Source organism: Littorina saxatilis, linkage group LG14, assembly GCF_037325665.1.
Source record: "Littorina saxatilis isolate snail1 linkage group LG14, US_GU_Lsax_2.0, whole genome shotgun sequence".
NCBI classification, from domain to species: Eukaryota; Metazoa; Mollusca; class Gastropoda; order Littorinimorpha; family Littorinidae; genus Littorina; species Littorina saxatilis.
The window spans coordinates 6,660,741-6,677,354 of NC_090258.1; the positions used below are offsets into that span (position 1 = coordinate 6,660,741).

The following is a 16,614-nucleotide window of genomic DNA, read 5'->3' on the forward strand; positions in this document are numbered from 1 at the left end:
ACTATGCCAAACATGCTGCACGAAGTTTTAGCACTAATCTTTCGGTAAAATGACTTAGCGAAGTCTGCATGAAGTCGACATCGGGCTCAATTAGGGACACATTTTACATTTAACATATATATGCAACGTATTCTAAATCTTACATACAATAGAGCCTCGATCGGCTACAATCATGATGTATGTCTTAAACTCAAAATACAGCCTTCACTTTACGTAAAGGGAAAGCCTAAGTGTAAATCGGCAAGTGGCACAGTCGAATAATCTTCAAATGCACAGAATGTTCCTACCATTTTTCTGATGGAAACCGTTGGAGTATACTGTTTTGGCGAATAACATTATTCCCAGAATGGTCCTACTATTTTTCCGATTGAAACCGTTGGATGCCGCTTTGGTACTGCCGCATTACCTTAACACTGTATGTCACGTGCCGGCATTCCATTCTTTCCATAAGCTTACCATCCCGAAGAAGGCAATAACGTGCCGAAATATTGATTATAGATATAAACGTACCTAACCTGGTTACTGGTGTGTTTTCTTTTTATTTAAATGAAACCGTTGGAGTATACTGTTTTGGTGAATGACATTATTCACAGAATGGTCCTACCATTTTTCCGATTGAAACCGTTGGAGTATACAGTTTTGGCGAATAACATTATTCACAGAATGGTCCTACCATTTTTCTGATGGAAACCGTTGGAGTATACTGTTTTGGCGAATAACATCATTCACAGAATGGTCTTACCATTTTTCTGATGGAAACCGTTGGAGTATACTGTTTTGGTGAAATAACATTATTGCCGCAGACGGGCAATATCACTTAAAACCTTACCCGGGTTATATCGGGGTGGATTGCAGTCTATGTAGGTTCCCTGGTACTGGTCAGCTCTCACTGCACCGGGTGGGTCGTTGGAAAACTCCCCCAGGTCTGAAAGCAGCAGAGTACAAAGAGCGGTTTAACAAGAGCGGGGCCGGGTAACTCAGTTGGTAGAGCACTGGACTTGTCATCCTACGGTCGCAGGTTCGAATTCCGACAGGGACGGGCACGGGTCAACTTTTTGTGTAGACTTAGAAAAGGTATCCATGTCCCACCCCCGTGTCACCACAGTGTCACCCCGTGTCGCCACAAATTTTCCATTTCAATGTAATCATAGCATTCTAAATTACTGACACAAAGTTCAAAAGAAATGTTTACATAAAATAGAAGAAAAAAAATTCCTCCAAATTTGTATTCATTCATTATTCAGTGCTATTTAAAATAGTGTCGGAAACACTTCTATTACAGGGCGTGGCAGCGTCATCCAAATCAAAACCAAGCATGCTTCATACCTTTGTAGCAAACACGTTGTAGTTGCACATTGTAGGAGGTATTATACGTGACGCGGAACACTGTAAATACATATCTAGTACCACGTCCAATCACTTCTTCCTCCAGTTGCAACTACGTGTTTTGTTATTCGCATATGTTTGAGTCCATTAAACGATGTTTGGACATAACTCTGGACATAACTCTGGACATAACTCTGGACATAACTCTGGACATAACTCTGTCGGCTTTGTACGGGTTGTGAAAGAGTGAAAACTCTTGCTTTTATTGAGGTAAACTTTCCCACGTGACATTAAAGGCGAATCACTAGCGAGGGCTGTGTCTGAAGCAGGTGGACAAGGAGAACGCGAGGAAAGTTTGCCTCACTTTTCACTCTTTCACTACCCATAAGCCCGCTACTAACTACAGCCGAACCAAGCCGAACTAGGTTTGGAGAACGTTGGGCGAATGTTACACCGTGCCTGGTTCGGTGTACTAACTAGCGGCGAATGTTTCGGTGACACCGGTCACATGATCAAGAAATATCTCGTGAGAAGTCTTGTGATCGGTTGACAGCGTTACAGCCGCCATTATTGTCACTCTTCTAGGATGAAGATACACAAATATTCAAACAATGAAAATTCAGTTCGTCCAAGGTTACAGTGACGCGCTGCAAGGTTTGCTGGAGTGAATCGGCGAACCTCGAACGTTGCAGATGCAACCCAAAAATAGGGGAATCCCCTGATTTGATGACGTAGTGCAACGTTCGCCGAACCTAGTTCGCCTTGGTTCGGCTGTAGTTAGAAGCGGGCCATACAAGCCCGACAAAATTATGTTCGTAGTTCGTCGATTCTCGTCGCTTATAGTTCTGATACCGACGACTAAGTTACATTTCCACACTCACAGCCAAAAGCTAGGGACACGGGGCTGCTCCTAATCATGCCAAAACGGTTCTCGGCTGTGCAGTAAAGGTCTCCGGCGTCCTTGATCTCATCCGGGTTCTGGATGGTGAAACGGCCATTGGTCAAACTGTAGCGGGGGTCAAGGTCTGTGTTGATCGTCTGAACGCCCTGGCTGGTTATTGTGTACCTGTAACAATAATCATTTCAAATGTTATAACAATATGATAAAGGTGAACTATTAATTATTTGTGTCGTTTTGAACTAATGTGTTGAATATTACCGGTAACAATTTCCGACGTAATTATTCTCCGCTGAAGACAAGCTGTCATTTTCCGTTTTGAAGTAAACTAGAATGAACTGATTTGATTTGATTTGATGTTTGCCTAATCAAGCACTGATTTTGTACTGGGTATCTTCTAGCCTGTGTTGGTAATTTTGTACCGCGAATTGTTCGCAGTGAGAATGACGTTTGAGCCATATGCTTGGTCTCAGTAATAATAATACGAGAATTTATAACGCGCACATATCTCACCACAAGGCGACTCAAGGCGCACTCATACACATTCTTTCGCATTAACAACTCAAGCACACTCATAAACACTTACGCATAAAGTACATGAAGATGACAAGGCAACAACACAAACCTGAGAGACAGGGCACTCAAAAGTAAGCATGAACAAGTCGCGTAAGGCGAAATTACTACATTTAGTCAAGCTGTGGAACTCACAGAATGAAACTGAACGCACTGCATTTTTTCACAATGACCGTAGTCCGCCGCTTGTGCATAACGGAGTGAAACTGACGAGCCTGTTCAGCGCGGTAGTGGTTTCGCTGTGCTGCATAGCACGCTTTTCTGTACCTCTCTTCGTTTTAACTTTCTGAGCGTGTTTTTAATCCAAACATATCATATCTATATGTTTTTGGAATCAGGAACCGACAAGGAATAAGATGAAATTGTTTTTAAATCGATTTCGAAAATTTAATTTTGATCATGATTTTTATATTTTTAATTACCAGAGCTTGTTTTTAATCCAAATATAACATATTTATATGTTTTTGGAATCAGGAAATGATGTAGAATAAGATGAACGTAAATTTGGATCGGTTTATATAAAAAAAATATTACAATTTTCAGATTTTTAATGACCAAAGTCATTAATTAATTTTTAAGCCACCAAGCTGAAATGCAATACCGAAGTCCGGCCTTCGTCGAAGATTGCTTTACAAAAATTTCAATCAATTTGATTGAAAAATGAGGGTGTGACAGTGCCGCCTCAACTTTTACAAAAAGCCGGATATGACGTCATCAAAAGTATTTATCGAAAAAAAGGAAAACATTTCCGGGGATATCATTCCCAGGAACTCTCATGTCAAATTTCATAAAGATCGGTCCAGTAGTTTGGTCTGAATCGCTCTACACACACACACGCACAGACACAGACACAGACACAGACACACACACACACACACACACACACACACACACACACACACACACACACACACACACACACACACACACACACACCACGACCCTCATCTCGATTCCCCCTCTATGTTAAAACATTTAGTCAAAACTTGACTAAATGTAAAAAGAACAGAACATTTTAATAATGTCAAGTAATGCTACTTCGTAAAGTTAGAGTCGATGCTTTTTTCGCTGTGAGACTACGTGCAATGATAAGTATCATACCCATTCCTTGACGTATCAACAACACTAACAAACGAAATACAACACACGAGCAGATTACTTATGCTCTTCAACGGATTCCTCACTGCTTTCTCGAAATAGCTGGTGTAGTGTACATACTTCGTAATACAAACATCCCACGTATTTTACAAAAGGATATTTTGAAAAAGAAATACAACTTTTTAAACAGACCACGTATTTTATAAAAAGGATATTTTCGAAAAAGGATTCACACTTTTAAAACAGACAACGTATTTTAGTTAAGAATATTATTTTTCGAAAAAGGATGGAAAAAGGATTCAAACTTTTGAAACAGACAACGTATTTTAGTTAAGAATATTATTTTTGAAAAAGGATTCACACTTTTGAAACATACCTCATATTTCTTTGCAGAACATATTGAAAAAGGATTACGAACTTTTGAAACAGACCTCGTATTCCATTTAAGAACATTTTGAAAACGGATTAAAACTTTTGAAACAAACAACGTATTTTATTCAAGAACATTTTGAAAACGGATTCTTCTTCTTCTTCGTTCATAGGCTGAAACTCCCACGTTCACTCATGGTTTTGCACGTTTGGGTTTTTACGTGTATGACCGTTTTCACCCCGCCTTTCAGGCAACCATACGCCGCTTTCGGTGGAGAAAAAGGATTCCAACTTTAAAAAAAAAGCTGATGACCTACCATGCATACGTAGCGGCGGGATTGGCCTGAGCAACACACTCCAGGTAGACAGACTCTATCCTCCCCACCACCACCAAGCTGCGAGGTAGCACTGTCATCTGAGGTCCTCTCGGCACTGCTTCGGGGTCCGACAGGTCCGTTCCGAACGCTGAAATTTGAGGAAATGATACCGCGGACTTTTTGAGACTATTCTTTTTCACATTTTCTGTCCACACCCTATGTCCATTTATATTCATTTTAAGACTCCCTCCTCTATGGAGATTTGATGTTCCCAGATTTGTTAGAAGTCTTTAAATTGGGGTTTCAATGCACTAAAACCACCACTACGCTGCGAGGAAGCATCGTGAACAAAGGTCCGCTCGGCACTGCTTCTGGGTCTGACAGATCCGCACTGAACGCTGAAATTTGAGGAAATGATACACCGGAATTTTTGACACCAGTCTCTTTCACATTTTCTGTCCACACCCTCTGTTGTCTTCTTCTTCTTCTTCTTCTTCTTCTTCTTCTTCTTCTTCTTCTTCTTCTTCTTCTTCTTCTTCTTCTACTTCTTCTTCTTCTTCTTCTTCTTCTTCTTCTTCTTCTTCTTCTTCTTCTTCTTCTTCTTCTTCTTCTTCTTCTTCTTCTATCTATCTATCTTCTTCTTCTTCTTCTTCTTCTTCTTCTTCTTCTTCTTCTTCTTCTTCTTCTTCTTCTTCTTCTTCTTCTTCTCGTTCGCTATTTTTAGACATCCACACCTGCAGCACGAAGGATACGCCTCTTACGGACCAGCCTAAGTTCTTGGTATTTATACTCACAATGGTCTCGCCTGGCCTGGTTTATCCTGAACGACTCCTGAAGAGTGATTTCACAGACGTAGGGAGAAGTTTCGTTGGGGTATTGTCGACTCCACTGGAATGTGTTGGTTTGTACTGTGGGAGTAAAGACAAGTAGAAGGATGAAAAGTAGTATACAAGTTGTCAGAAAAATAGTATAATATGTCGCATGATAAAAAGTAGAATACAAAATTGAACGAAAAATAGTATAAAAAGAAGCATGATAAAAAGTAGTATACAAGTTGTAAGAAAAGTACAGTAGAATAATATGTCGCATGATAAAAAGTAGTTTACAAGTTGTCAGAAAAATAGTATAAAAAGAAGAATGATAAAAAGTAGTATACAAGTCGTATTTGAGAAAAATCTGATGGAATTTCTAATGTGAAATTCTTCTCAGATTGTTAATACATATATATATATGAAGTCCACTTTAACTTGGTGGATTTGTATAAATTGCTCTCAAACAAACAACATCATTAAAGTCAACAAAACGTTCAGATTTTAGAATAAGAACCCACCGGTAAACTTGTAAATGATATGCAAAGTAGACTGCTCTTCCAGCGTCCGATCCTCCCACTTGTTAGCCTGGTCCGGTGCAGTGGCTGTTCCGTCTCCCTCCCACTGTAGTGTTTCTTTTGCCCCTATGCCGCTTGTCCACCAACGATTGGCCCTGCACATAATTGATGATAAGATAAACCGTTTACCTAATAACTTGCTTTGGGACACCAGGTTTACATGAGTTTAAAAATATATTCTTTAATATTCCTTCACTCGCATTTCAATAAAACAACAACGCACGCACGCACGTACGCACGCACGTACGCACGCACGCACGCACGCACGCACGCACGCACACACACACACACACACACACACACACATACACACACACACACACACAAAATACACACACAAAAACCCAAAACACCTTGTGTAAACCTGATATCACACAACAAGCAATGTTATTCTCTGTGCGTACGATTATGTGAATGGGGAGAATATTTTTGTTTGACGCACTACAAACTTTACATTTCAATTCAGAGCGTCAGTTATTTGCATGAGATGCTGATGAAAATGATTAAAGTTATTATTGTCTGGACCGAACATGTCCAAACCTGGTGGAGGAGATTGGCTGTCTAACACGCTAACTCAGAGTGTCAGCAACACTTCAATCAATCAATCAATGAGGCTTATATCGCGCATATTCCGTGGGTACAGTTCTAGGCGCTCTGCAGTGATGCCGTGTGAGATGAAATTTTATACGGCCAGTAGATTGCAGCCATGTCGGCGCATATTTACCTTTCACGGCCTTATTCCAAGTCACACGGGTATGGTAGACAATTATTAACTGTGCCTAAGCAATTTTGCCAGGAAAGACCCTTTTGTCAATCGTGGGATCTTTAACGTGCACACCCAATGTAGTATACACGGGGGGTGGTTCGGACACCGAAGAGAGTCTGCACACAAAGTTGACTCTGAAATACACTTTACAAAGTGAATGTTGGGTTTTGCTCTGAATTAAAAGTCCCAATACTTTATTGCCTTTCTTTTTTTCCATTATTATTTCAGAGTTTAAGCTTCAACGGTTTATTTGAATTTTAGATTTTGTTTATTTTGATAACTCGAGATCTCTTTTAATTCAACACTCTAAATTGAAGTATTCCACTTTTGAACACTCTTTTTGTAACCAGTTGTGAACACTGTGCAACATACTATATATTTATACTAGCAAATTTAGCACACATGGTAAACACTAAATACCGTTTAAACAGTAAGCTACTTTTGCAAGTTGTATTATATAGTAACTCACACAGTGTTGACAAGTGGTTACAAAAAGTCTGTTCAAAAGTGGAACATTTCAGTTTTGAGTAAATGTAGCAAGCGTTGCCACCCAAAGCGTTCTCTGTGACTACCCAGTCTCTGCATGACGTATCAACGCCAAGCCCTACGCACAATGGGCTTGTAAACATCATCATTGTAATTATCAATTGTTTGGCACGGTACTTCACAGATAAGTTACGGCAAAGCACGACCGATTTTCAACCTGAGAGTATTCGCGTAGCCTACTTCCTTGTCAAATCTTGACACCATCAAAGGAAGAAAACCAAGTAGGGCAAACAAACTCCGCTTTGGAGATATTTTGTTTCAGGAACTGAACTGTTAATATAATTTTTAACGATAAGTTCCTGAAACAAAATATCTCCAAAGTGGAGTTTGTTTGCCCTCCTTTTTTACATTTAGTCAAGTTATGACTAAATGTTTTAACATCGAGGGGGGAATCGAGACGAGGGTCGTGGTGTATGTGTGTGTGTCTGTGTGTGTGTGTGTGTGTGTGTGTGTGTAGAGCGATTCAGACTAAACTACTGGACCGATCTTTATGAAATTTGACATGAGAGTTCCTGGGTATGATATCCTCAGACGTTTTTTTCATTTTTTCAATAAATGTCTTTGATGACGTCATATCCGGCTTTTCGTGAAAGTTGAGGCGGCACTGTCACGCCCTCATTTTTCAACCAAATTGGTTGAAATTTTGGTCAAGTAATGTTCGACGAAGCCCGGACTTCGGTATTGCATTTCAGCTTGGTGGCTTAAAAATTAATTAATGACTTTGGTCATTAAAAATCTGAAAATTGTAAAAAAAATATTTTTTTTATAAAACGATCCCAATTTACGTTCATCTTATTCTCCATCATTTGCTGATTCCAAAAACATATAAATATGTTATATTTGGATTAAAAACAAGCTCTGAAAATTAAATATATAAAAATTATTATCAAAATTTTTTTTCGACATCAATTTAAAAACACTTTCATCTTATTCCTTGTCGGTTCCTGATTCCAAAAACATATAGATATGATATGTTTGGATTAAAAACACGCTCAGAAAGTTAAAACGAAGAGAGGTACAGAAAAGCGTGCTATCCTTCTCAGCGCAACGAATACCCCGCTCTTCTTGTCAATTCCACTGGCACTCAGCCTTTGCCACGGTCTTGCTGCGTTGCGTTGCGTTCAGTTTCATTCTGTGAGTTCGACAGCTACTTGACTAAATGTTGTATTTTCGCCTTACGCGACTTGTTTATATTTAGTCAAGTTTTGACTAAATATTTTAACATCGAGGGGGAATCGAAACGAGGGTCGTGGTGTATGTGCGTATGTGTGTGTGTGCGTGCGTGTGTGTGTGTGTGTGTGTAGAGCGATTCAGACTAAACTACTGGACCGATCTTTATGAAATTTGACATGAGAGTTCCTGGGTATGAAATCCCCGAACGTTTTTTTCATTTTTTTGATAAATGTCTTTGATGACGTCATATCCGGCTTTTCGTGAAAGTTGAGGCGGCACTGTCACGCCCTCATTTTTCAACCAAATTGGTTGAAATTTTGGTCAAGTACTCTTCAACGAAGCCCGGGGTTCGGTATTGCATTTCAGCTTGGTGGCTTAAAAATTAATTAATGACTTTGGTCATTAAAAATCGGAAAATTGTAAAAAAAAATAAAAATTTATAAAACGATCCAAATTTACGTTTATCTTATTCTCCATCATTTGCTGATTCCAAAAACATATAAATATGTTATATTCGGATTAAAAACAAGCTCTGAAAATTAAATATATAAAAATTATTATCACATTTTTTTTTTCGAAATCAATTTAAAAACACTTTCATCTTATTCCTTGTCGGTTCCTGATTCCAAAAATATATAGATATGATATGTTTGGATTAAAAACACGCTCAGAAAGTTAAAACAAAGAGAGGTACAGAAAAGCGTGCTATCCTTCTCACCGCAACGAATACCCCGCTCTTCTTGTCAATTCCACGTGCACTGCCTTTGCCACGGGCGGTGGAGTGACGATGCTACGAGTATACGGTCTTGCTGCGTTGCGTTGCGTTCAGTTTCATTCTGTGAGTTCGACAGCTACTTGACTAAATATTGTATTTTCGCCTTACGCGACTTGTTTCTTTCTTTGATGGTGTCAAGGTTTGACAAGGAAGTACACGAATACTGTCAGGTTGAAAATCGGTTAACTGAACTGAACTTAACGTTAATAGTTATATTAACAGTTCGCGGCAAAGATGTTTTGGGTATGGGAATCTCATCGGCCTTGGTGGCGAAAGGTAAGCGTTTCAGGATGCATGAACTGAAAGGTCACAACATTGAAACCCATGATTTGTAAAATATCGATCTTTTTTTAAATGTAGCATTCTGGTCACAAGTACACATACAATTTATTTAAGCATCGATCCATTTACATTACAATTCTTTTTATTTCTTACGAAAAAATGCAACATGCAGTCTTGACCCCAATATATGAGGTTTAGACGGTCGCAGTGGCGTAGTGGATTAGACATCGGCCTCGGCCTCCTAATCAGAAGATCGTGAGTTCAAATCCAGAACGCGGCCGCCTGGTGGGTTAATGGTGGAGATTTTTCCGATCTCCCAGGTCAGCTTATATGCAGACCTGCTAGTGCTTATCCCCCTTCGTGTGTACACGCAAGCACAAGACCAAGTGCGCACAGAAAAGATCCTGTAATCCATGTCAGAGGTCGGTGGGTTATCGAAACACGAAAATACCCAGCATGCAGGACTCTGAGACGTTCGCAAGAACCCAGACCTCTACGGAAGAAGAAGAAGATGCTTCCCCAGAAATTGGCGTATGCTGCCTGAATGGCGGGGTAAAAACGGTCATACACGTACAGATCCACTCGTGCAATAACATGAGTGAACGTGGGAGTTTCAGCCCATGAACGAAGAAGAAAAAGAAGAAGAAGAAGAAAAAGAAGAAGAACGTCTTAACCGCTCTGCTACCTCGACTGTCAAAATACCTTATCCCTGTAAACATCACGTGGTTTGCATCGATCGGCAATATCTATAACGATCTTTAGAAAACTGTCATGTTTTTGTTCAGTCTCACTATCATTAGGCGTGACGTGAACTCTCGCCTTCACACATGAGTGATTTGTCATCTTGTTTGCCCCGGAGCGAAAAAGCTTGTTAACATTACTGTTGATTCACAAGTTTAAAAAAAAGTTATTTATCCATTTATTTGTTTGTTTTAGTTTTGCTTTCATTTTTTTTCATTTTTGAAGAAGCATATATAAAACGTAAATGATTTCTTGCAATATTTTAGAATTTGTTTGTCTGTTCTTTTTCTGTGTCATTCTGGATGTTATGTGAATATGTTTTACGCGTAATGCTAAGACGCAGTTATAAACACTTTGGTACACATTATAGTGATGTCACATTTAAATCGCCTGAGGCGAGAGGGCACATCAACATAACAGGTGAATCACAATTTATTTTCATGGGTGATTTTTAAATTTTTTTTTTTTTACCGATTTTCATAGTTTTGATTTGACCTTCTCCCGGATTTGTATTTTATTTCGTTCTCAATTTCGAAACATTGGAGTAAGCGTGTGAAAGAACACACACACAAATGTTTGAAAAAAAGTAAGTGCCGACTCACACAGTTTTGTTTTTCTTTTCATTCTATTCCTTGATTTCATTTGAGTTTTCCCCCTCCAGATTTGTTCTTATTCTCGTTGTAGCGAATCACGCAGTTCGACCCATTTAAAACGTAAAATCCAGTGCAAGCAAACTCTGTTTATCACCTTTATGCTATTACCAAGCCAGCAAACTCTGTTTATCACCTTTATGCTATTACCAAGCCAGCAAACTCTGTTTATCACCTTTATGCTATTACCAAGCCAGCAAACTCTGTTTATCACCTTTATGCTATTACCAAGCCAGCAAACTCTGTTTATCACCTTTATGCTATTACCAAGCCAGCAAACTCTGTTTATCACCTTTATGCTATTACCAAGCCAGCAAACTCTGTTTATCACCTTTATGCTATTACCAAGCCAGCAAACTCTGTTTATCACCTTTATGCTATTACCAAGCCAGCAAACTCTGTTTATCACCTTTATGCTATTACCAAGCCAGCAAACTCTGTTTATCACCTTTATGCTATTACCAAGCCAGCAAACTCTGTTTATCACCTTTATGCTATTACCAAGCCAGCAAACTCTGTTTATCACCTTTATGCTATTACCAAGCCAGCAAACTCTGTTTATCACCTTTATGCTATTACCAAGCCAGTTCAGACATAGGACAGAAGGCAATAAACTGTTTCGAAGCGACTGTAGCTTCAAGCAAACATTCACTAGGTTCATCCTTGTTAACAGGCTATAGAAAATGAGTCCTTCACACCCCTACTTAAGCTGATGGGGTCTATGTCGACCAAAAGAGTGGGATTCCCTGTAGGTGGAGTTCCTGGAGGGGGATTCCCTGTATCCAGGGAATTCCACAGGGTGGAGTTTTTCAATAAAACTTGCAAACCATACTCGAATTTCTAAGAAATATCAAAAAAGATTGAAAAACATCAAATTCTACCGATGTCGCCAAGCATCACGTGACTTTCAGCGATATCAGCGACACGCTACAGGAACTAAATCCTGTGGTATATCCCTCTCCAGGAACTCCACCTACAGGGAATCCCACTCTTTTGGTCGACATAGACCCCATCAGCCCTACTTAAGGTAACACGCGTTTTCCACTATCAGTCTCTTCTCACTAAAAGACTGAACCCATCACGTGTGAAAACTGAACTTTTCTGCCCATACCAAGTCTAAATTAACAAATGACTATACATATACAATATTTTATCATGTTCTTTTTGGGGCGCTAACTTCTCTCTCTCTCTCTCTCTCTCTCTCTCTCTCTCTCTCTCTCTCTCTCTCTCTCTCTCTCTCTCTCTTTTTTGTTGTTGTAGTTAGTCCCTCTTTAGGGCGAGGGCTGGATGTAAAAATGCAGACCACTGCTTAATCTACTACCCTCGTAAAATAAAGAATTGTCATTGTCATTGTCATTGTCATTGTCATTGTCTCTCTCTCTATTCTTATTATTTAAAACAAAAACTAATCTTCCCTCCTTCTTGTAACTGTGTTTGACATTGCCTTCTGTTTACCTGTTCATATCATTGTCCGTCAGCCACTGGGAGATAAACTGGTGTTCCTCTTCTGAATTGACGCTGAGGAGATAGGCACCATCAAACTGAAATATAGAAATTATATGTGTTAAAATGATTCAAGGCAAGCTCTGTATTTATAGCGTAACAAGGACGAGAATAAAAGACGGTCCATTCCGGTTGGAGAGCAAAGAAAGGGTACTTTCAGTTCCAGACCACCATTTCCTCTACAACAACAACAACAACAACAACGACAACGACAACAACAACGACAACAACAACAACAACAACGACAACAACAACGACAACGACAACAACAACAACAACAACAACAACGACAACAACAACAACGACAACAATAACAACAACAACGACAACAACAACAACAACAACAACAACAACAACAACAACAACAACAACAACAACAACAACAACAACAACAACAACAACAGGTGTTAAAGAACCTAGTAATTTGAATACGATATCACATTTGTTCAAACACTTGAAAATAAAAGAGGGATAACAATACAGTACTAATAAAACCAGACCCAGGGCTCACACACAGTACGTACGTACTTACAGACAGATAGACAGAAACACGCACTCACGCACGCACGCACGCACGCACGCACGCGCGCACGCACGCACACACACACACACACACACACACAAACAAACAAAAAAACACACACACACACACACACACACACACACACACGGAAATAACTGACCTGACACGCTCTAGCGGCCAGCTGGTAAGTCCGAACAGGATGAAACACAAAGCGGTAACAGTGGATGCTAAACTTTTCCCAGCCTAATGGACAGTCTGGAAAAAACAGAAGAGAAAATATTCAACAACAATAATAATAACATCACAATATCAACGAGTGTTCCAGATCGCAGCCTCGGATATTCGGAGAAATATACATGTGACAAAGACAAGGACGGACAATAATATATATACTAAAAACTTCTAAAAAATGTTGTGGAAAAAGTCTTACCGTATGCCTGAGCCGATACAGACATGATCCATGTTACGACAGTCGCAAACCAGAGCCAGCCGTCACGTGATGAAACTCCTCTCATGCTGTAAAAACAAACAAAACAAGCAGGAAAATCAATTCAAGTTTTATGTGAGACCGACTCAATATTTTAACAACTGTCGAATTTTTGACAAGAGAGTTTTAACAACTCCCTCCCTCTAGCCCATCTCTACCTATTTCTATCCCCTAACTCCTCTCTCCCTACTCCCTACCCCTTAGCATCTCTCATCCTACTCCCCTCCCCTAGCCCATCTCTACCGATTTCTATTCCCTAACTCCTCTCTCCCTACTCCCTACCCCTTAGCATCTCTCATCCTACTCCCCTCCCCTAGCCCATCTCTACCGATTTCTATTCCCTAACTCCTCTCTCCCTACTCCCTACCCCTTAGCATCTCTCATCCTACTCCCCTCCCCTAGCCCATCTCTACCAATTTCTATTCCCTAACTCCTCTCTCCCTACTCCCTACCCCTTAGCATCTCTCATCCTACTCCCCTCCACTAGCCCATCTCTACCAATTTCTATTCCCTAACTCCTCTCTCCCTACTCCCTACCCCTCAGCATCTCTCACCCTACTCCCCTCCCCTAGCCCATCTCTACCAATTTCTATTCCCTAACTCCTCTCTCCCTACTCCCTACCCCTCAGCATCTCTTATCCTACTCCCCTCCCCTAGCCCATCTCTACCAATTTCTATTCCCTAACTCCCCTCTCCCTACTCCCTACCCCTTAGCATCTCTCATCCTACTCCCCTCCCCCTAGCCCATCTCTACCAATTTCTATTCCCTAACTCCTCTCTCCCTACTCCCTACCCCTTAGCATCTCTCATCCTACTCCCTCCCCTAGCCCATCTCTACCAATTTCTATTCCCTAACTCCTCTCTCCCTACTCCCTACCCCTCAGCATCTCTCACCCTACTCCCTCCCCCTAGCCCCTTTCATCGCCCCCCCCCCCCCCTCTTAGTCCTGCTCTACCTACTCCCTCACCCATGGCTTTTCCCTCATGCTACTCTTCCCCCCCCCCCCTATTCCCTGCTTTGTCAATGTTGGAAGCTATAAGTATAACAATTGAAAGGAAAGTCAAAGTATCAATAATCCTCGATGTTGTGTCTGCTGTGTATACATATTGTTTGTCTGCTGTGTATACATAGTGTTTGTCTGCTGTGTATACATAGTGTTTGTCTGCTGTGTATACATAGTGTTTGTCTGCTGTGTATACATATTGTTTGTCTGCTGTGTATACATAGTGTTTGTCTGCTATGTATACATAGTGTTTGTCTGCTGTGTATACATAGTGTTTGTCTGCTGTGTATACATAGTGTTTGTCTGCTGTGTATACATAGTGTTTGTCTGCTGTGTATACATAGTGTTTGTCTGCTGTGTATACATAGTGTTTGTCTGCTGTGTATACATAGTGTTTGTCTGCTGTGTATACATAGTGTTTGTCTGCTGTGTATACATAGTGTTTGTCTGCTGTGTATACATAGTGTTTGTCTGCTGTGTATACATAGTGTTTGTCCAGTCAGTTTATTAGTCGACATGTATAAAGTTCTTGTAAATGTTTCGTTTTTTCTGTTATTAAAAGCGGTTTTTTCTTTTTTCTGATTGTTGTTATATCTTAATTTTTGACTGGTTGCCTTGCAAAGAGACAAGTATTTGAAGGACGTATTTTTCTTGTCTTTAAGTTTATTCGTAATTACAAAACACTTGCAAATACACCTTTTACCAACCACAAATATGTTTTGTCTGCATTCTCGATTCTTTGTTGAATAATAAATAGTGAAAATAGTCTGTGGGTTTTTTCTTCTGTAAATACCCCTTACCCCCTTCCCCCCCTCCCCCCCTCGCCTTCTCCTCACCTCACACCACCCCAACTCTCACACCCACGAACGAGAAACTGACACCGGGGTATGAGCATACCGGTTTAAACCAGCTTTCTGCGCACAGAGACAATCTTGAAGAAAATATCGCTGTCTTGTGTCACCCGACAGGGTATCATTTTCTATCTGCACTAAACTTTAAAGTTAGTACACATAAGGCGACATTTTAGAACGTTTTCTGACGATTTGGACCTTAATAAGTTCGAAAGACATTCGCTGCACTGTAATTTAGAAACAGGTATGATTTCCTTAAAACTGCTCCGGAACTATGCCAAATAATTAAACAAGTCGCGTAAGGCGAAAATACAATATTTAGTCAAGTAGCTGTCGAACTCACAGAATGAAACGCAATGCCATTTTACTCGTAGCATCGTCACGTCAGGCCACCGCTCATGGCAAAGGCAGTGAAATTGACAAGAAGAGCGGGGTAGTAGTTGCGCTAAGAAGGATAGCACGCTTTTCTGTACCTCTCTTCGTTTTAACTTTCTGAGCGTGTTTTTAATCCAAACATATCATATCTATATGTTTTTGGAATCAGGAACCGACAAGGAATAAGATGAAAGTGTTTTTAAATTGATTTGGACAATTTAATTTTGATAATAATTTTTATATATTTAATTTTCAGAGCTTGTTTTTAATCCGAATATAACATATTTATATGTTTTTGGAATCAGCAAATGATGGAAAATAAGATAAACGTAAATTTGGATCGTTTTATAAATTTTTATTTTTTTTTACAATTTTCCGATTTTTAATGACCAAAGTCATTAATAAATTTTTAAGCCACCAAGCTGAAATGCAATACCGAAGTCCGGGCTTCGTCGACGATTACTTGACCAAAATTTGACCCAATTTGGTTGAAAAATGAGGGCATGACAGTGCCGCCTCAACTTTCACGAAAAGCCGGATATGACGTCATCAAAGACATTTATGAAAAAAATGAAAAAAACGTTCGGGGATTTCATACCCAGGAACTCTCATGTCAAATTTCATAAAGATCGGTCCAGTAGTTTAGTCTGAATCGCTCTACACACACACACACACACACACACACACACACACACGCACGCACGCACGCACGCACATACACCACGACCCTCGTTTCGATTCCCCCTCGATGTTAAAATATTTAGTCAAAACTTGACTAAATATAATGAATTTTAATCAGTGAACGGTTTGCTTCGCCCAGCTCTCCTGCGTTAGGAATCCGGACTTCCGTTCGTCATCATACTTTATTTAGTTTTCATAGATACCCATTCGTCAAAGCAGATTAGAACCGTTGCATTAAGGAAGTCAAACATATAGTTTAGCAAACGCATGCACATCCCGTGCCAAACAAG

General features: G+C 40.0%; 1 protein-coding gene across 5 annotated transcripts in view; it reads right to left on the reverse strand.

Annotated features, from left to right (window-relative positions):
- LOC138947011 (contactin-5-like) overlaps positions 1–16,614 on the reverse strand; it is a 96,600-nt gene that overhangs the window by 20,547 nt on the left and 59,439 nt on the right. For all 5 annotated transcript variants that reach the window (XM_070318442.1, XM_070318441.1, XM_070318439.1 and 2 more), the window contains 8 exons: positions 13,358–13,443; positions 13,088–13,182; positions 12,357–12,442; positions 5,912–6,063; positions 5,376–5,489; positions 4,582–4,729; positions 2,208–2,392; positions 830–925 (listed from right to left, as the gene is read on the reverse strand). In XM_070318442.1, coding sequence (XP_070174543.1) covers positions 830–925; positions 2,208–2,392; positions 4,582–4,729; positions 5,376–5,489; positions 5,912–6,063; positions 12,357–12,442; positions 13,088–13,182; positions 13,358–13,442 — 961 coding nt within the window. In that variant the 5' untranslated portion in view covers position 13,443. The remainder of the gene's footprint in view (positions 1–829; positions 926–2,207; positions 2,393–4,581; positions 4,730–5,375; positions 5,490–5,911; positions 6,064–12,356; positions 12,443–13,087; positions 13,183–13,357; positions 13,444–16,614) is intronic.